Below are 21,461 nucleotides of genomic sequence, written 5' to 3' on the forward strand. Positions count from 1 at the left end.
GTGAGAACATGTCTTGCTTTAGGTAAACAAGCATTTAATAAAATGTATAAAGTATATCTCTGTATCCCATATATAATATGTTGCTGCATGTGTTCGATATGATAATGTAAGCAAATACATACTGTAAACGAACAGCATGAATTGTAAACAACGAAAGATCACGGTGTGATAAATGTTTTATTGTAATGTCATTATCTCAAGGTTCGGCAACTTCGAAGCAGCTGATTCATGCACCTTTTCACAAATTTCACTTTGAAGTGCTGAATTACAGTATTAACCCCTCACTCTCTGTATAATCAAAAATGTAATCAACATCCCAAGTTCAGACAGATACATGGATAGGTCATTTCCATCTTTCAAGAAATTTGTTTCTTATTGGTCCTGAAGCAATCCAGCGCATCCAAAGTTTTGCACAACAGCATCGTGTTATCACCACCAAACATCAAAAGGACTGATCTCACATGCAAAGCTCACTAGCACCCTGAGTATACAAGATGGTAAACAGAGTATTTTAAGCATCATACTCAAGATGTACAGATCTTTTGAGTCACTGCTGTACATTTGTAGGGATGCTGAATTACTTTGATTTGTGTCGCTCTTACTTGGTTGCTTGGTTTTCTTGATCTGCATAGAGCTGTGTGCAATGATGTCATGTAACAAAACAATACAGAAAAAGTCTATGAAGAATTAAAAGCACTATGCTATTTAACACAATGAAATTGTGCACTTTTAATTCCCTTTTTAAACTTTTACACAATAAATTACATTAGAAGTACACTTTTTTTTTCTGTATACATCCCCATAACGTCTAATCGCCGTTGACTAATAATACATTAATGCCAGTATAACAGTGTTATGGTGGAATAATATCACACTTTAACATCTATTCATATCCACTTTCAGACTACAAAGCTCGGATTGCAGAGACGACGCGGAGAAGTCATGGATTTACACAATATACTGTTTGCAAACCCCAGCCATACAATACAGCACAATTAGCAGACTCAGCACATAACTGCTCGGTTTGCTGGTCATTTATGCAACCCAAAATAAAACAAATTACACAATGGAGCTGCTACAATTGTCACGGTGTATCACTCTTCAATGCTACAGGTGTATAACAAGAATAAGAAGACCACTACGACTGCGCTAGTACAGTTGCTTTGTCTGGTGATACTAAGCTGAAATGGTGTGAAATATATTATCTACGAGAATCAGGCAAACTTTATTTTACGTGAGAGGGAATCAACTGTCCGGTTGTCCCTTCTTTGCTATTAACATATGATTTGACATTCAGTCCTTGTTCTTCTGTTTAGAGGATATTCAGGAAGCTGCTGAGGCACAAAGGGCTGGTCTCGTCTTTCAGCTCAACTCCGGTTCATTAGTTCACTCCAGCCCCATGCGTCAATAGTGTCTAAAACAGAAAAGACAACAAATATTAGATGGGCAAACTAAGGTTGTAGCTTACTCCCAAGATTAACATTCTGCCCTCATTTGCTCACTATGATTTTGGTTCAAACCTGAGTTTCTTTAAACAATGAAAATGGCCTAAATGAATCGGTCGCTCATTTCCACAAAACTAGCCGGGAATCATTTATGAATCAGATTTTGCTGCTGATCTCATGAACATGTCATTTTGTGAAAAAAAACATACAGGTTTTAAATAACAGAATGATGGTGAGTAAACAATGACAGAACTTCCTTTTTTGGGTGAACTGTCCGTATAAAGCAAGACACTACAGTCAGTTTTGGCTTTTCATAGCATGTTGTTTCAGACTAGTGAAAAGAAAACATCCAAAATACATTTTAAAGTATTGTTTTTATGCACTTTATCTAGTTTCAATAACAACATATATTTTAAAGGCTGTTTTCTCATGCACCGAGTCAGAAATCTCCACTTCAGCAGCACTTACACACACCAGAATGTACAGTTTTATTCTTTAATCTATATTCTGATGGGTTTTTTTTACAGAGGGGTTCGTTTATATATAAATTTGTATTTATATATAAATATATATATGTATAACATTGTATTCCCAAAAAATATCTGGCCGTTGACTGAATTTTCTGATTCATGGTTTAAAAAAAAAAAAAAGAATCCAAAATCCCCTCATTGCTAAGTCAAACCTTTGACTTAGCAATCACCTTTGCATTAGATGTTGAGCTTGTCTGAGGTGGGTCTAAGACTCTGGAAAAGTGATGAGTCAATAGCAGCGCTACTGCAATCCTGGATCAGGTTCTTGTTGCAGTCACCAAAAGCTGGAGCAGCAGACACTTTGGGATGTGAGACCTGCCCCGTCAGAACGTGGATATCGCCCAAAGCCACAGAAGTCATGCTGTTCTGTGAGATCTCGCTGATGGGGGAATATTCCGGAACGAGCTCGTCTCTGGACACTGGACTGCAATGACAAGTACTTTGGTTTATTACGGGGACTGGCAGTATTTTATCAATGTGGTTAGCGACCCAAATTATTGTGAAATGAATTTTTTTGGTGCTAACCTGACATCCATGGACTGAACCCCATCCGAGAGATCATCTGCCCCGCAGCTCTTTGCCTCCAGTGGCTCAAGGCATATAATTGGGGACTGAGATGGTACCTTTGGTGAACTAATGATCGGCGTGTTACCTGTTGTGCAAGATGAATGTAGCTTAATACAATAGAAACAAAAATTCTGAGCATTTTACCAGATTTTCAATATTCTGTTTTGACAGGACAAACTCGTTTCAGGTCGTAATTACACCGCTTGATGGCGCTATTTAATTTATTTCTGCAGAAAAAAAAAATTCTAGATGCTGAGTCACTAGGCAACAAGAAAACGACTAATAATAAGGAGTGTGTGTTTGAGGGAACTTACACAGTGAAAGGGAGGGTTATATGTTGCTATATACTCACTGTAGAATTGTATAGTGATACAGATCATATCAATACCTTCGATTTCCAAAGGAGATGGTGAGATGGACTGGGAAACAGATATGGGGGATGGGACTTCCATCTGCACTTCTTCTTTCTGTCCAAACACATGACATTCAATATTATTTGCTTCAGTCAGTAAATACTCGTCACCTGATAATTTAATTGGCCTGCAGAGAATTTATTTACCTTTTCCCCATCAGTTTTTCTTGTCCTTTTCATAATCTCCTCAATACGCTGTCATAATAAAAGATGCAAACATCCCACATTATAAACATTAATTAAAACATAACTTCAGATCAACTTCAAGTGGAGTAAGCTAAATAATCCTGCTTACAGTTTGAAATAAGATTATTTTGCTTACCCCATTGACAGATTATTTCAAGCAAAAAAAACAAGAAAACAAGACAATAATTTTTACTTGTCTAGATAAGAATTTTTGATGTAATCATTTTTAGATATTTTGGCTGGAATGTGGAAACAAGACAAAAACATCTAAGCAAGAAAAGCCAGTGAACCAGACATGTAAAATACACCTAATCATTTTATGATGGATAAAATCAATATACGCTTTATTTTTATTTAAATACATCTTGAATATCTTGTTTGCCACGAAAAATACAATTGGGTTGCAAACAACATTTCTCATTGACTTCACATGCCGCCAGATTCAGCTGCTATGTTGCACGCTCTACAAAGTTTATATTAAGGTTTAATTAAGAAATAAATCTGTGCATAGATAAGTAGCCCTTGGAGATTACAACTTAATAATTACTTAGCACTAAACTTTTCTCATTATAATGCATTTTACATTACATAATCATTTTAATAGTGCCACTGTGGATACATTTTCCATGTATTGCTTGATTCTAAACATAAAAACACAGAAAAGAGAAGAACCTTCTTTCTTTGAAGTCTCTCCTGCTCTTCTTGAATTTTCAGAAGCTCTCTCTCCTGTCTCTTCCGTTCAGCCTCTCTATGAACGCGCTGCACTGCTTCCTCCCTCTGCCAAACATCATGACACATCACATCTCCAACTATATCACATTCATCCCTACAGATATTCACAGCTACAGAAGACAGATTGGTGCTGCATGTGACCGGATGGATGAGTATGCTAAATGAGTCAGTTCTTATTTCTGTTTTGTTTTTTGTCTTTTTTGTATTTATGTAATGTTTCTTTGATTTTTTATTATTATTAATTTGTTTGCTCAAATAGTAGGGTCATTACTGCTGACAATATAATATATTTGTCATTATAAATATTAAATAGAATTTAAAAGAAAAAAAATACAACATCTGATAAACATAAAATGTAATATAGCATCATATGATATAATATAGTATCATATAATATAAAAAAACATTTCAGAATTTTTAAGCTCCAGTGTTTAAACAATTATTCTAATTAATTAGGACAGATTGGTGCCGCACGTGTCAGTGACCTAATGGATGAGTGTCTTGATAATTCAGTTTTATTTTTGTGCTTTTTCGTTGTTCTTTTTGTATGTAAAGTTTACGTTAATTTTTCAATTTTTATTTTGTTTGTTTTAGCAGTGAGGTCCAAAAATCTGAGAGACCACTGCAGAAAAAATAATAGATTCCTTTTTTTTTTATTCATTTTTTAAATAACATATAATATATGCTGCATTGTATTATTAATGTAATTTATTTTTAAAAAAGTTGAATATAACATTTTTCTCAGACTTTTAGTTTCGACTCTTTCAAAAATGTATATAATTAATAGTATTTTAATGTAACGACCTGTCTCTCCAGATCATCCTGGAGCTCCTTCCAGCGTTGTTCCTTTTGGTGCCTGTCTTCCAGCTCTCTTTGACAGCGCTCGTCTTCCTGCCTCTGTCTTTTCTCCTCTGCCTCTCGAGCTGCTTGTTCCTGCCGTTGTCTCTCCTCTTCCTGCTGCCTCTGGAGCTCCTCAGCCCTGAGCCTGTGATTCATGAAGAAGATGATATATAATACAGAAGCAAACACATAAATGTGACACACAGACCCTAGAGACACACAATATCTACCTTTCCTCTTCTAGGCGTTGCTTTTCTTCCTGCTCCTTCTGTACTCTTGCCAGGCGTCGTCTCTCCGCCAGCAGCCTGGAGGCCTCCTCGGCATCAGTGGTACCTGCTTTCCCAGTGGGAGTTACTGGAGACTCTGAAACACAAGACAGGAGGCACTTAGTCCACGTCACGTGATTGAGATCCCACTAGCACAGCTTTTATACCAGAAGAAAGACTGCCATAGTAAACGATGATAAAATGAGTATTGGTACTGTTAACAGAAATTAAAACTAAATTATTACAACTGTATATCTGTAAAAAAGCTCAAATAATATAACATGTAAAAAAAAAACGAGAAAAACCTGAAAATCTAAAAGTGAAAGCAAGTTCAAAATAATAATAAATTATATCATAGTATATACATAACAGAATATTGAACTTTTCCTTTAAAAAAACAATACCTGCATTATGTCCAAATTCCTTGCTTGCAGATTTTGTGATTTTCTCTGTTCTGGAGGTCTTTCTCTCTAGAGTGCTGCTGCCTTTACTCTCCATGGACCCTTTCTCCTCTCCTTCCCATCTCTTGTTTTCTAAACTTGGCGTTGTGGCTCTGTGTCTCATCGGAGAAGGGGGGTATTGACCTGGGGAGGCTGGGGACTGGATGCGGCTCTTACAGGACTTAGATCTAATTACAAATGAAAAAAACAAAAACAAATTTACACTCAGTCAGGACTAATTACAAATAAAATAAAATACACTCAGTCTGAAGTCTTTAAATGAATAAATGACAACAAGTAATAATATAGGCATCCATCCATCCATCTAAGTGGATGCACTTAGTGGTGTTGGTTGTGGAGAGATTGTTGGTTGTGGAGAGATTGTTCACTACACCACTGTGTAGTGAACACAGTGGTGTTGGTTGTGGAGAGATTGTAAAATGCTTTAGGTATACACTAATACACAATAACACGCTATACAAATGAATCATTCATTCATATGATAATATGATAAAATACAAAACCTTTTTGGTGTGCTGGGGTTCTTGCGGTTAGAAGAACTTCGGGTGGGTGTTGTTGGAGACTCAGGTTTTTTTGTAGATGAGTCAGCTAAGGTTTGAGTGATGCTCTTTTCAGGTCTCTCAGTCTAAACACCCAAAAACAGATACCAGAATTATACATTTGTACAATTCATTAACGAAGCCACAAAACTCTCAGCCAAACCAAAAACAAAACATAAGTATTGCTCATTCATGATGACTAATGCATTAAGTGATAGTATAACCAAGAATTTAAATTCTGTTCTCATTTATTAATTTGCACCATTGTTATTTTATTATTTCTGATATGCTATTATGGTACTGTTATTTGTTATTTTGTTTAGATTTTTCGTTGTGTGTATTTGCTATTTTTATATGTGTTCATTGTTTTAAATATTGTTTGTATAGTTTTTATTAATTTAATTGAACTATTTTAGTACTTTAAATTATACTAAATGAAAACAAAAAAAAATCTGCCTTGGCAACTAAGTTTAAGTTTTTTATATTGCATTTGATTTCTGTTAAAAAATAACAACATTTTATTGTTTTAATTTTATGCTCAGGTCTTTTGACTTTCTTCTGTGGATCATTAAAAAAAGATAATTTTGGGAAATGATTCTCAACAATTTCTCAATTCTTTTTGTTTCACAGAAGAAAGAAGGTCACTCAGGTTTAGAATAAGGATTCATTATTCCTTCAAATAATGTAAATAATGTATAATGTTTGAATTCTTTACCTTCTAGAGCATTCAATATATATAAGGTGCACAAAAGGTATACACAAAAATTATATATGTCTCATACTGTATCTGCAGGACATTCCCAACCTCCTGTTTAAAAATCTATGGCTATAAATCCATCACTGAAACTGGACATGCACAGATCTGTGCAATGCAGTTGCTAGGAGACCAGCTCCTCTCTGGGTTGTGTCCCATTGTGCTTTGCACCAAATATAAATATCTGAGCTATCTGACAAAATGTTGATCACATCCACGCAGAGCAGACCTGGGGGCTTTTCGGGGTTGTGGCCACTCTGCAGTCTTCCAGCTGTCCGTAGAATGATGTGCTAACCTTCTTTCGCTCGGCTCTACTGGGTGAAGCCCTGTAAGGAGACCTGTGAGGGCTGGAGGAGGCTATTCGGGAACAAAGACAAGACACTGAGGGGCCAGAGGTCACAGGAAGACAAAGGAGCAAACAGGGGCGGGGCAGAAATTGCAATCAATTAAATAGTGAAGGTTAATGCAAAAACACTTGCCTTTCTCTGTCACATTGGGCAAAGTAGCGGAGGAGGAAGAGAGGTGCCTGCTCAGGACAGAGTCTGGGGACTCGGGCGGAATCATAAAATCTTGGACTGCAGTAAAAATTATTACGAAAGGTTCCAGGGAGAAAGAAAACACAGGCACAGGCGATCAGACACAATCATAATGATATTCTTTCACCCAGAGACTTAACAGATTCAAGTTAATTCTGAAGATGAACGCCTGAGGCTTTCTTTGTGATTAATAATTAGTGGCCATTTGGGTATGAATATTTACACCGATCAAAGACTTTCATGAACAGCAGGCTCATTTTCACATGAGGTAGATTTCTGAGTTTATGAAGCTCATGTGTGATGTTGCAGGGGGAGTTTGCTAAGCTGGCCTGCATTTAAAATGAGCTGACAGATGAGACCCCCTGTGCATTCTTTAGGGGGTGCAATGCAGCTGTAGGCAGATCCTGATTACACTTCTTTTCTTGTGCATCCGGATCCCTTACTAGACCAGGAACAATATGACAGATGTGAAATCTATGTATGTAATTTATGTCCTGTTATGGGAGCCTGACTGGTTCTCCAGACAGTTTAATTTCCTTGTTGTTACAATGTTTACATTCACCTTGGAAAGAAAGACACGTACAGTATAAAAACTACTCCAAACACAAAAATGATATAAGGTGCTTGTCCATGCAAAAACTGATAATAGGGTGTAACCAGGGCGCTGCAGCATAAATATAGCCTGCAATTGCTTGTAAACACACACGTCAGACAATATAATAATGATTACAACTAGACTTATACATTTTATACAAATGTAAGTGGTGCTTAATCTAAAAAAGTCACCTCCATTTTGTTGATGTTTGATGGGATCCATGGTGGGTTTTTTTTGTTTATAATATAAAACGATATGAAAGCCGTTATTTAGATGCAAATATTTTAGCATATCGCTATTTGTTTGCTACAGTGTTCACTGTGATTTCTTTAGCATATCGCTATGTGGATGTTAAGGGGTTTCAAGCAGATTTTAGCAAGGTTTTTTTTAGTGGTTTCTTATTGACCGAAGTCTAAAATGCTGACCCACTGTTATTCTGGTCCCCAGATACACCAACGTCAGAGTCAAAACCTTTTTTTCCTGGTTATCATTTGTCAGGCAAATATTTGAATTAATTAAAAATCTTATAATGAACAATAGCAATAGTGACGTTTGCCTTAGCAAGCACCATTAATAACAAAACTTGCCACTGAAATAAACAAGAAAACAGACAACATCAGAAACACTTATAGATAAAAACCAATATGCATTGACGTTTAAAAGCTTGGGGTCAGTAAGATTTTTTTTAGAAATTGATAAGTTTATTCAGCAAGGACACATTAAATTGATCTAAAGTGACAGTTTAGATGTTTATATACATATATTTACATAAATGCTGTTCTTTTAAACTTTCAAATGATCAAAGAACCCTCAAAATAAATATATATCAGAGTTTCCAACAAACAAATTACGCAGCAAAACATCTGTAACAGCAAAGCAGATTTTTTGCAGTTATTACTCCCGCCATGAAATATATTAATGTTTAACGTTATGTTGTAATAACTGCTTCTTTAACATTAAACCTAAAAAATAACATAAAAACATATCACCAACCCCAAACTTTTGAACGATAGCATAGAGTAAATCCTAGCACAAATATAATCTGCACCTATGTAAAATCTCATGCACATGCAAACCATCACAACAACAACAACATCAGAATCACTGTGACTAAATCTTTAGGGAGGTGAACGGGGATGACACATAAAGCAGCAGGAAGTCAGTACCGTTCCTGGATTTGCTGGCAGGAGGGTGAGCAGCGGGGTCATTGGTTAAGGAGGCTGAAGCAGCAGGAGAGGGTGGGGCAATCTTAGGATCACCTGTTCGGCAGGTGATGCAAAGCAGAGAAAGTACAAGTGTGTGAATATTTCACAAGATCACAGTGAATATTATGAGAAGTCATAACGGTGTGTCTCTGTGAAATACTGATATACCCCATCAGCAGTTTTTTTTCTCTGACGGGAAGCTGCATAACATCCAGCAGGGCATTTTTCTTTGTTAAAAAAAAAAAGTAATTTCGCTAATAAAAGCAGGATGGTAATATGAACCAACGCAAGATGAAATAACCCAGAGCACAGCATGCAGCTGATGCACTGATATCAGGTTATCAGTGAGCCTAATGTTTTCCAAGGGCGACCATAAACTCATTCTCAATCGTTCGCCCTTATCCACAAAGCAAAACAGAAGCTACATGCATGTTGTCTAGATATATTATCAGACTGACTCAGGATCAGGCTTAAAGCTCTGCTCTTGGACAGTATAAATAATTGATGTAGTTATGAATGCACCACGGATTCAGGGTGGTGCTTTCACATCTGCCTTCAAAGCATCATTTTCCAGTGGTGATGTGATTTACCAGAGCCTCAGGTCTAGAATTTTTTTTTTTAATCAGGAACTACTAGTGAATTTCACCATATCAAAAAAAACATTAAAGTGAGCATAATACTTTGAAATGAAACTGAAATATAATTTGTGAAACATACTACAAAAAACAGTTTCAGTGTAGGCTTGTGTAATTGAAAAGGCGTTATTTAAAGTCAGAACGAGGCAGTGACAGAGCAAAAAGCCTTTGGCTGCGCAGTCTAATATAGCCTGTGCAGTCACAGTGACAGCACAGTTTACGGTGTTTGTTCTCTAGCTAAAACAGCTAGCTAAATTGCCCCTTGCCCCCAAGCAGCTATTGCACGGATGATTTATAATGCCTACGAGTCTGTGATCAGTCGTTGACAATGCTAACCTTGAGACAGAGTGTTTTCATGTGACTGGGGCGACTCCTTGAGATCAGCAACAGCTCGATGTCTCAGTGTAACACTGCAGCTCCCTCATAAAACAGCTGCATTTTCATCCCACAGCTGCTGTACTAGTCAATGTCCTGGTCGGTTTTAAAACAAAAGGGCTGCAGTGCAGTTCCCACACCCTGTTTTTCCTATCTCTCCAACCATTCCCGCTCCCCTCGGCCCATAGAGGAGTTCACACAAGGGACCCTCCACGCCTTGCACGCAGACACACACACGCACACACACTCACCCTCGCAGACTCCTGGAGGTCCGCCCCAGGTCCAGCGTTTGGGCCTCTGGTCCGCCTGCAGGTTCCGCTCCACAGATCGCCGCATCAGGGCCTCCAGTCGCTCCTGTTCATTGCGTTCCAAAACAGGAAAGAAAAGAGACTCTCTGACAGAGCTCTCGCTGCGTCGGCGAGTGGACGGGGATGAGGCTGGCTGCTCCATGGCGACCACCTCTCCTATCCGTCTCTGACTCTGCCTCTCTCCCTGCTCTTCCTCGTCGTATGTGTGCGCGCGAAATGACGAGGGCCTTGCCTTCTGTTTTTGCCTCTCTCTCCCTTCCACTCAGTCTTTGTATCTCTCTCCTCCCAGGTGACTGTGTGTCTAAGAGAGCATACAGCCAGACGGAGGAGAGAACGGCCATAACTCCACCCACACCCTCCCCCCTCAGCAGCTGACATAAACGGTGAACACACGCACACAGAGTGAGTATTATAATGACACAGGTTGCATCAGTGAAAATAAGGAAGCCTATATGTGTTTTCCTGAATTTCTCTCTCTATTCCTGCCCTCTATCTGCATTTCCTCTGACCAGTATAACCTTGCTTTTAACATTTTGATTCATTTTGTATACTCATAACCTTTTCCATAGCACTGATGTTTACACATGTAAAATACACAAACAACTCCCCAGATTCAAGGACACAACACATAGCCTAGTCAGATGAATACTAAAATCATAAGACTGAAATAACGTGACTCTCTTAACTTCATTCTGATTGATCTACATTGCATTCCAATTTTTTTTGGATTCAAATATTTACAAACTATATATATAGTTCTATCTATATATCTATATAGTTATTCATCACTCTGTAGTCTCTTTGTTTATTATAAAAAAACAACTTGCACTTATAAATGGATTACTTGTCAGTATATAAAAAATATTAGTATATCATTTAAAAAACTGTACTTTGAGTAATAGAATATTAAAGAAATTACATCTGAACAAAATGAAGTACACTTTTACTTCAGCATACATGCTGAATCAGTTTTAATAGTCTTTTGTCATATTTTTTAAGATATGTTTTGATGTGATCAATAACAAAAGACATGTAAAGTGTGTGATTATAATTTTAAAGTATTTTTTTCAATAAGTTTGAATAGAAATGACATGGAAGTGTCATTTTACCATAAATTATCATAATTACTAGTTAATATACTGAGCAATTCAGTTTAACCATACAAAGCAATTCAGTTTAACCAAACAAAGCAATTACTAAATTACACATAAAGATGTACTGCATTTATCAAATTAAACAAACAATACATTTTTATTTGATTGCAATTATGCAGTTATGTGCCTGAAAACATTACATTCAATTTGTACTTAATTATATTTATATATTTTAAAGTATTATTTCTGTAATAAGTGCCCTGTTGTGTACTTCACAAGAGACTGAAAACTGAAATGGAGAAGAACTGTCAAGATTTAAAATCACCACCATGAAAGTATCATAAAAGCAGTTCACATGACTTGTGAGATATTAAACTGTGTATTAAACCTGAATTACGGCAATGTTGGGACATTTTTAAATCTGACAAAATGAAAATTGATTTTCAAATCACGTGAGCCAATATTTTATTTACAATAGAAGATAACAAATGTTTACACTGAGAAATTTTACACATTTATCCACTAAATTATCAAATTTCATGCATGCTACAGAATAATTGGCACGAGGGCAAGAAAGGGATGAAAAAGCAATACATTTTAAAGGGATTCAGCTGGGAGACCATCTAGCAACTAATTAAGTTAATTCAAATCAGGTCTGTATGATTAACTAAAAAAGGGATGTTTTACAGAGGCAGTCTCTCAGAAATAAAGATGGACATAGGCTCTCTAATCTGTGAAAGAGCGAGTAAAAAGATTATGGTATATTAAAAAAAACTATGTTCCTCAATGTCAAATTGCAAAGGCTTTGCAAATCTCATCATCTACGGTGCATAATATAATCAAAAGATTCAAAGAAATATCTGTGTGTAAGGGACAAGGCCAAGACCTTTGTTGGATGCCGTGTTCTTCGGGCCCTCAGATGACACTGCATCACTCATCGGCATGATTCTGTCATTGACATTACTAAATAGGTCCAGGAATACTTCCAGAAACCACTGTCAGTAAACACAATCTACCGTGCCATCTGCAGATATCAACTACAGCTCTTTAATGCAAAAAGTGAATACTAAATGTATGTAAGGTTTTTACAGCAACATATGATTCCCCCCAGTTAACATCTATTTCAGGGAAGGCCTTGTTTAATTCAGCGGGACAATACGAAACCACATACTACAGCTATTATAGTCCGGATGCTGTATTGGCCTGCCTGCAGTCCAGATCTTTCACCTATAGTGAACGTTTGGTGCATCACACAACCACAAACTCTTCAACCGTTGGAAATCTGTATCAGCCAAGAATGGAACCAAATCCCAAAACCAAAACTCCAGTAACTCATACCCTAGATGCCTGGGTGTCTTCAAACTATTTTGAAAAGAAGAGGAATGCCACACCGTGGTAAACATGCCCCCGTCCCAATTATTGTGAGAACTGTAGCAGGCATCAAATTTGAAATTTGTGCATAAAATTGTCAAATTTCTCAGTTTAAACATTTGTTATGTTATCAAAATACGTTTAATTTTAAAATGTCCCAAAATTTCTGGAATCCGGGTTGTATCCTGAAGGTATGGTAGCTTTGTGGGATGATTTGATTGAAATTGTTCTTCACATTTTGTATGGATCACTCTTCTTTGTTATTTTGTAGCTTAACACATCAAGTCCCCATTCACTTTAATTATAAGGAAAAGCACAAGGCAGGTTATTTTCGTTTTTCTACAGAAATCAGACACAAGTGAACATGAATGTGAGCAAACAATATCAGACTCATCATAATTTAGCCATGTAATCAGCAACAATGTAGACATTTTATCACAAAATAAACCCTTTAGGATAATGCAAAACCCCTCTTGCATCTTGCATTCTCCTTTCACATCTCATTACTAATCTAATAAAGAAGACTAACAAAGAGAAAAGGTGATGAATGGCTTTGAGCAAACATAAAACTAGGTTGCTCATGCTGCATATATTGTCTGCAGGTGGACGTAAAGAGGCCAGTGTACTGCAAAAGATTTGATACCACTGCAGATACAGAGGAGTCAGAATTCATTTCAATCCAAACGCTGGCCAAGATCAGAGCAGTCTGAGGTAAGACCACATATAATAGAAACACAGCAATACCAGAACACATAAAACAGCACCACACCCTGCACACAATGATATACGGCCTAACTGCAGTCTCTCTTAGTAAGCATCTGAATCACACTGTACAGTATTTTCCTTTTAGCTTCTTCAAACACACTCTTACTATGACACACCACGTTTGTCTAGAGAAATTTGATTTGTACATGTCAGTTAAGATGAATATCGGGAACAGTGAGGTCATCTGATCACTCCAGAGAGAGTCACCAATCATTGTAGCCTCTGACTGGGGGCTAGTTTTCAATCAATATAAACAAAGACTTCGCTCTGCTGCTAAGACAAAGCTCAATGTCACAAAAGGTGGGAAGTCTATAGAAGGTTATATACAATTGGGATAAAGACTTCATTACACACAGGTTACAAAAATTTATTTTTTAAAAATCTAACCAGAGCCCAGTAAAGATGTCAACATGTGTGATATCACCATCACACCATCACAATGCAAGGTGTCTGCAATGTATTGGTCTTCATATTGCTATATGAAAAATAGTGGAATTCGTTCCTACACCTTAAAAAAAAACTTTGTTTTTGCTCTGACTTAAAGATGATGTGTGTAATTTTTGTGCTCAGCAAAAATGCAAAGATAATAAATGTTTCCAAACAGATTTTCTAAATGTTCCCTAGATCTTCTATTGTTTGGACAAAAAGGTAGTCCCACTGTGTTTTTGTTGCTGTCTTGAAATCAAAAGGTCTATGTTTAGCACAGATATAGATTATAATATAACAAAATACTAGAAATATACATAAAATAACATTTAAATGTTTGGGCCAGTAAGATTATTACTTTTTTAATGTTGCCTATGCTCAACAAAAAGGCTTTTATTTAATATTGAAGACAGTATAGTATACCGAATATTGCATGACATTATTAAATGTAATTTATTCCTGTTATGGCAAAGCTGAATTTTAGCAAAATTACTTTTCAGGTTACACTTCAGAAATAATTCTATTATTTCTGTTATATCAATATATCTATACAATGTGTTTTAATTTCTTTTAAAAAAGAAAGAAAAGAAAAATCTTACTGACCTCAAACCTTTAACATTATCGCATATTACTTATATTTTACTCTTCTGCATTTCATTTCAGTGCTTTGATGCAACCTGTGTTGTTAAAAGCGCTATATAAATAAAAATGATTGATTGAAAATGATTGATTTGTTTTGACTCCAGAAACTGTATGTTTAAGTATTTTAAAATGGCTATAAATTACACACGTCACATCAAGGATTAAGCAACCTGTGAAAAAAATAAACAGCAATAAACTATGCATAATAAAAAAAAAATTATAATATTACACACCAAAAATGAAAGAATTCACAGAGAAGAAGGTTTATATCTGTCCTATGAGTGCATACCACAAAGAGAATAAAGTTTGGCTGTAATCCCTGACCTTTTCTTCCTCCATTCGCTGCTTCCTTTTCTCCTCCACAGCGGAACGACGGATCATCTCCTTTTGCCGCTGCTCCTCCAGACGCCTCCCTCGCTCCACCATCGAGCGTTCATACTGCTGTTGTGCACGCTGTTCCTTCTCCAGGAGAGCTCGCTCCCGCACAGCTAGACACACGGTGGGGGTGGACATGGGTAAGTCTATAGATTGCCCTGATACGGGAAAGGCCAAGCCTCTCCCTACCTGCTGACAATACTGATTCATTTGAGCTAAGCACTTAGTGGTATTATCAGAAGTCTACTGCCATCAGATTCAGTGATGAATGGAGCAGCAGTCTATTGCCCTGAAATAACCCTCTGCTTTAACTTATCCATAAGATTGTCATGAAATCCATTTAGGAATTAAACATGCTTCCAAAGAAGGCAAGACTATTTTGAAAGAAACTTGCAGCTCACCTTGGCTCTTATCTTTCTCCTCTCTTCTTTCTTTGGCCAGTCGAATTCTGTCCTTCTTCGAGCCTCCATCTTTGCATGAGAAAGGAAACAAATGTTACTATGCGCATAAACAGTGAACATACCTTTATGAGCCTGTGCAATCTTTTTCTTGCACCAAATATTCAAGACTCTCGATGGCTGTGGTGGTTATAGTCCTGTTACAAGGCGGCGGAAAACACTGGCTTTAATTATGTAATGGTATGCAAATACATGCAAAGTCAAAATGCTCAAAGGGAACACAAATGCGATTTTTCGTAAAGTCATTTTCCACGATTCACAGCAGAGCCTGTGGCACAGTCTGTCAGATCCCTTTTAGCTTCAAATCTAAAGCACATTTAAAAAGCACATTTATTTATTTATTTAAGAAAAAAAATATTTCACATAGAATGCATTGTTAAATAGTTATAGGAATCTTCAAGTAAACACAAGAATCTAATAAATAAACCCAACATCAAACACATATATTTTGTATCTGTTCAAAAATAGCTATAAATAGCTATAACCAGGGCTAGTTGTCACATAGAATGTATATTTATATTTAAGATTTTCAGTGCAATTAAATTTTGCAGTGATTTTGTATGTTAGTCTCATACATTTATTTTATTTTATTTTAAATTTGGCTGTTTTAAATGCTACAGAGTTTAATAATTTGTCTGCTAAAATGGTGGCTTGATAATTTTTTTTGAACTGTTATATGCTTCATGAACTTTTTACTGTGTAAATTTAGCTGAAAATGTAATAGGCTTCATAATGCCAAGAACCAATGTTGTTGCTACTGGGGCATGTTTTCACATTAGCTCAAAGTGGTTAATAACTTGCATCTTTCATCATCATTCTTACTAATAACAGTCAGTGGAAATGTTTAATGCCCTTTTTTGTGTGGTAAACAGTTTAAGGTATGTGTGCAAATCTGAAAAGATTTTAGTGGCATAAACAGTGTGACAACCTGCCCCGGTCAAATTTTTTATAGTAATAATAATACAAACATATTTAAACAAATATACTTGCAAAAACGCATGTTTTATTTTAATTTGCAGTCTTCACCTGGACAGGACAGTCTTAGGTTTCCCATCCTCCTCTCACCTCAGCAGCCTGTTTCCATGACAACAGCTCGCTTTCCCAGTTTCCCGTTCCTCAATACTGTCAAATCTGGGTGAGGCTTTTTTTTTTTTTTTTTTTTTTTGTAAAGAATGAAAATATAACGCAACATCACGTACCTGTCAGGTTTTCCACGACGGTGGCCATATCCAGTTGATTTATGAGAGCTTTCCAACGATCAATATCCAGATGACATTCCGTCTCACAACATTTATTTATCAATCACTACTTAAGTTGAAAATATCAAAACGCGACGAAAAAACTAAACCGTTTCACCTCAGGTTCGTTTCATCCGAACACCATCTCGGTCTGTGACCAGATATTCCTAGCGAAGGCTGAAGGCAGAGCCTCAAGAGCGCGAGGTTCTAATAAATTATAACACGCTCGACCAATTGCCGCGTGCCGAGCGCACGCGCGCGTAAGCAATGCACCCACGAGCAACGCATTACGTCATAGTTTACATAGCGCTATATATGGAAAGCTCAGCAGCTGAGCACAGGGCAGAAATTCCCATTTCCCCCCCTTGAGACATTTAATTAAACGTGCCTAGAAATATATAGGCATAGCCTACTTCAGTTGTCACAAAGGGAAACACGGGATGCCATTTTATAATATGGCATTGTCTTATAATTGAGAGGTGAAGACTGCTCAAATATGCAAATGCACGCCTGGATTATGTCTAGACTAGATATATGCATGCAAAATGTGCACAATCAGATCCTCTAAAGTCTATTCCTAGCATGGTTTGAAAAAAATCATTTTAGTAACATTTTTAACCATAATTTAAATGACATTATGTAGCATATGGGCTATTTTCACACTACAGTACTGTCCTCCAAGCCTATGTTAACATCTGTCTGAGCACGCAGATGCATGTGCTATAGGCTACCTTTGTTTTTCACACTGCAACACACGTGATGGGGCGAAACAGTGACTAATATCACTCAGGCCTATGGCTAGACACACACTTGCTATAAATATACTGCATGTTTTATGCCCACATAATCCAAAACACCTGCAACAATAAAGACAATATATTAGGAGATTGTGCTTTTCATTAATACTAAAAGGTAAAAATTTACTTCCAGAAACCTGGTGGATAACAAATAATAAAAATAAATTGGACAACGACTGATATTTAAAAGGCTTTTTAGGATTTTGAATGTGGTTGATTTTTATTTCAAAATCACAGGTTTTCTGATCAAAAGCAGCAGAGGACAAAAGCAACCATCATAAACTCATCAACAACACGCCTAAAATGAACAAGTTATAACCAACAACCACCATGCTCGTTCAAAAGGGCCAACCTGCAAGAATACAATCAATAAACTCTCTGAATTCTTGCATTGATTAGCCTATTTGCATACAAAAATACGTCCTTATTCTGGTTATTTGCTTTGTGAGCTATCACTTTAGAAAGTAAAAAAAAAAAAAAAAAAAAAGTAGTTTTTCCATTTTCATCTTACAAATGTTTCAGTTGCTGATGTAGACTGTAGTTTAGTATCAAGCTTTTACGTTGTAACTGAGTAACAACTGTGAAGTAATACATAGAGCTTCAAGATTAGTTACTTTCAAAAATTGAGCAGCCCTGCATAAGTATTCAATTGTAATCATCTGAAGTAGACATGAACACACACACAAAAAAAAAAAAATCGGATGGATTAAAACAGAGCTAATCAGAAAGGCTTTCTGAGCAAATGCATCATTGTGTGACCAGTAAATCATAAGAGATTTCAAAAACATTCAAAAAGGCATTCTAGAGGTATCTGCTTTTACCAAAAGAGTTTCACTCTCCTTTACAGAGCTTTTAAACATATCTATTAGGATACAGACTGCAAGACCAAACATAAAATTGGTTATCTTTTTATTGCGAATCCATAGATTCTGTACTGTAACTAAATTCCACTTGATGTGAAATCAATATAAATACATTAAAAGATAACAAAATGGATTGAAGGGGACAATGCAGTCTTGCGTTTAGTCAGAGAAACCTAAAACTTGAGCCTCCGCGTACATAATGATGGAGGGGCGACTTCAGGGGGGGTGAGGATATTGTCGCTTCGGGCCGAGAAACATTCACTTCCCAGCGTTTTCCTCTTAGATCTGGGGAAGGAATATGATATTGTCAGAACAAAACACTGACTGCTTACATCATGTCTCCAATTAATAAAACTTCAGATAGTTATGAGTGTTTTAGTACTAACATCATCAATGTCCTCATCGTCATCACCAATATCATCAAACTGAATCTCGTCATCATCACCAGGCCCGAAGGTATCAGTTTCGTTGATTTTGGCTGCAAGGCACCAATGGTAAGAATTTAATGACAAGACATTTAATACAGTGCAGCAAAAAAAGATCAGCATATTGTAAGCCAAGAACCAGGTTTTTTTTTTTTTTTTTTTAAATTAAATATACTCACCGTGTTCTGGAAGCTCTCCATAGGCTTTCAGACTCCTAGCCTCATCAGCATTATACTTCAAAATGACATCTGCTTTGTTATCCTGACAAGACATTTCACAAATTAAATTAAAAAAATAAATAAAATAATTCACTCCATAAAATGCCTGTGCATAAAAGACTAAAACTTTCAAATGGCAAAACACTGTAAACTCATCTCTTTCACAACAAAATTATTTAATTCATAATACATTTGTGTGTGTGTGAATATATATATAAAAATAACAAAATATGATTATTTGCTTTGTATAAAGCTACAAGTATATGAAATAATTATATTAAAAATACATTTTAAAGCTGATAACTAATTCCAGCAAGTACAAGTAATTAAATTTTATGTTAAATTTTGAACATACACAATTACAGTAAGCAGCGAGTAATTAAATAATTTTATTATAGCTATATTGTGTATAATAATACATGGAATTTTATCAAGAAATATTTAACAAACCTGGTAGTCCCTTAATCCAATGAGAATAATGTCTGATGTGTTAATCCACACCTAAATAAAAAAAATAGTTTGTTAAAATATCGTGTAAAGAATATAAACATTGCTGAAGAACAACATAAAATTTGTCCTATGCTGAAATTTTACAGCATATCAAAAATTCCAAACCTAAAATGAGTTACATTCGTTGGTTTGATCAAACAATATTGACCTATATTGGCCTAAATCTTTCTGTCAGTCCACACTGCACATCTCATTCACAAAATGATGGAAATGCTGAATTTGCATTCAGTCTGAAGCTTCACAGACTGGATCTGTAAAGTGCACCTTTTTCCGGAGCTTTCCTCGGATGTGACAAAGCCGCTTGACTCCATCAAAACACATGGCCTCCAATCTCCCATTTCCCAACATCTTGATGACCTGAGCGTATTCTAGAAGACAGAAGAAGCTTTTTAGAAAAAAAACTAAAAGCAGATGATGTTTTGAAAAGAAGGCGGTGTTATTACAACAAACCTTGTCCATCCTCTTTAAACACCAGCTCCCTTTTCTCAGATTCATTCTCATTCTTACCACGTCGCCGATTCTTTCCTCCTTTACCTGGATACAGAGGAATAAAATGCGATCACATACCACAATACACTTGGAAAAATGCCATCTTATTAACACAACTACAGACTCCTATGACAATAACGAAGCGTTGCCTAATGACTGAGCAAAGTACAGACATTAAACGGAACACCCATTACAACGAAATCTTAAACTATTGTTCATTTCCTGTGTACGTATTTAGCTTTAGCATGTATGGGAGATTTTTAAATATTAGCTTAATAAGTAAAGGTTTTAATTTAATTTATAAGCGTGTATCGATCAAAATACGTTTAACAGGTCCGCTACTATCCACAAGTAACGTTAAGTTACCTGCCTAACCAACACACAGCGGCCAAACGCATCCCTCGCGTTTCCTGACAGCGGCATTTATTTCATGTTATAAACCAAAAAGAGTCAAATACAAAACCAAAAACACGTTTAACCGCCACAATCAAACATCTAACCGTGACAATAAACTTCGACATTCAACATCACGCGCAATAGCTCACGTTACCTTGTGTGCTAAATTTAATGCTAACATCTCACATGGCTGTCTTTACACACCACCTTACCTTTGTTTTTCGGCATGTTCTTTAAACGACGTCGAGGGCTCTCGTATAAAGATCAGAAACGTTAGGGAGCTGTAACAATACGTCAGATATTTTACTTCTCAAACGTGCTGTTGTGAGCAGATCAGCGCCGCTAGCGAGAAAAGCTGACAACGAACATGCGCAGATCCTCTCTTCTTCTTCCTCTTCTTCTTTTAGCATTTAATGGCGGCTGGTAAACCAACTTAATAGGTGCAATCCCGCCACTACTGGAAAGGAGTGTGAAGCGCTCGTTGAATAGGACGTTTTGAAACTAGAGCTGCTTAAAAAAAAACCAAAATCCTATTTATTTTAAGCAAATAACTATTTCTTAATTGTTTAGGTCCATCACTTAATAAAACCAACTGCAGTGTCAGGTCATTTATTTCCAAATATCTTAAGAGCGTTGGTTATTTGGAAACGATCTCTTTCATAAGCCTCACAAGTACATGTTGTCCATTTTCATATTTCCTCTTCTTTGTAAGCACTGAATAAATAAACAATGAGCAATGCGCAGGGCAAAACCTTATTCACGACAACAACCAGCTCAGGGGCTGCTAGATTATGCATTTTTATGGTTGTGGGTTGAATCTAATTTATTATTATCTGATACGATACGATATGATATCAAATTCAAATTCATATATTATATAATTTTAGGGGGAAAAGGCAAAAGTAACTAAAAGACAAAACTACCGATATAAACACGGATAAAAACAACAGTTTAAAAGACGCGCTTGATAAAAATAAAATAAAATGTTTAAGAGCAATAAAACGAACT

At 36.3% G+C, this 21,461-nt stretch overlaps 2 protein-coding genes across 4 annotated transcripts; both read right to left on the reverse strand.

Annotated features, from left to right (window-relative positions):
- Positions 1 to 158: 158 nt before the first annotated feature.
- Positions 159 to 17,002, reverse strand: map7d2b (MAP7 domain containing 2b). Of its 3 annotated transcripts, none has more exons than XM_043226999.1 (17): positions 16,717 to 17,002; positions 15,461 to 15,529; positions 15,009 to 15,172; positions 10,330 to 10,432; positions 9,030 to 9,122; positions 7,212 to 7,307; positions 6,962 to 7,089; positions 5,943 to 6,064; positions 5,383 to 5,606; positions 4,943 to 5,075; positions 4,677 to 4,857; positions 3,813 to 3,917; positions 3,102 to 3,149; positions 2,931 to 3,009; positions 2,501 to 2,627; positions 2,254 to 2,399; positions 159 to 1,414 (listed from the first exon to the last, which is right to left on the reverse strand). In XM_043226999.1, exons 1-17 carry the CDS (start codon positions 16,742 to 16,744, stop codon positions 1,368 to 1,370), a joined length of 1,893 nt encoding a protein of 630 aa, XP_043082934.1. In that variant the 5' UTR covers positions 16,745 to 17,002; the 3' UTR covers positions 159 to 1,367. The 3 variants fall into 3 exon arrangements, with proteins under 3 accessions (XP_043082934.1, XP_043082933.1, XP_043082935.1); XM_043226998.1 differs by having other exon boundaries at positions 2,146 to 2,399; positions 16,717 to 17,001; XM_043227000.1 differs by lacking the exon at positions 9,030 to 9,122 and having other exon boundaries at positions 2,146 to 2,399.
- Positions 17,003 to 17,734: 732 nt separating this feature from the next.
- On the reverse strand, positions 17,735 to 20,849 carry eif1axb (eukaryotic translation initiation factor 1A X-linked b). Its single transcript, XM_043226930.1, has 7 exons — positions 20,666 to 20,849; positions 20,019 to 20,102; positions 19,833 to 19,936; positions 19,509 to 19,559; positions 19,020 to 19,101; positions 18,802 to 18,893; positions 17,735 to 18,700 (listed from the first exon to the last, which is right to left on the reverse strand). Exons 1-7 carry the CDS (start codon positions 20,679 to 20,681, stop codon positions 18,695 to 18,697), a joined length of 435 nt encoding a protein of 144 aa, XP_043082865.1. The 5' UTR covers positions 20,682 to 20,849; the 3' UTR covers positions 17,735 to 18,694.
- Between the last annotated feature and the right edge of the window lie 612 nt (positions 20,850 to 21,461).

This window comes from Puntigrus tetrazona, chromosome 24, assembly GCF_018831695.1.
Source record: "Puntigrus tetrazona isolate hp1 chromosome 24, ASM1883169v1, whole genome shotgun sequence".
NCBI lineage: Eukaryota > Metazoa > Chordata > Actinopteri > Cypriniformes > Cyprinidae > Puntigrus > Puntigrus tetrazona.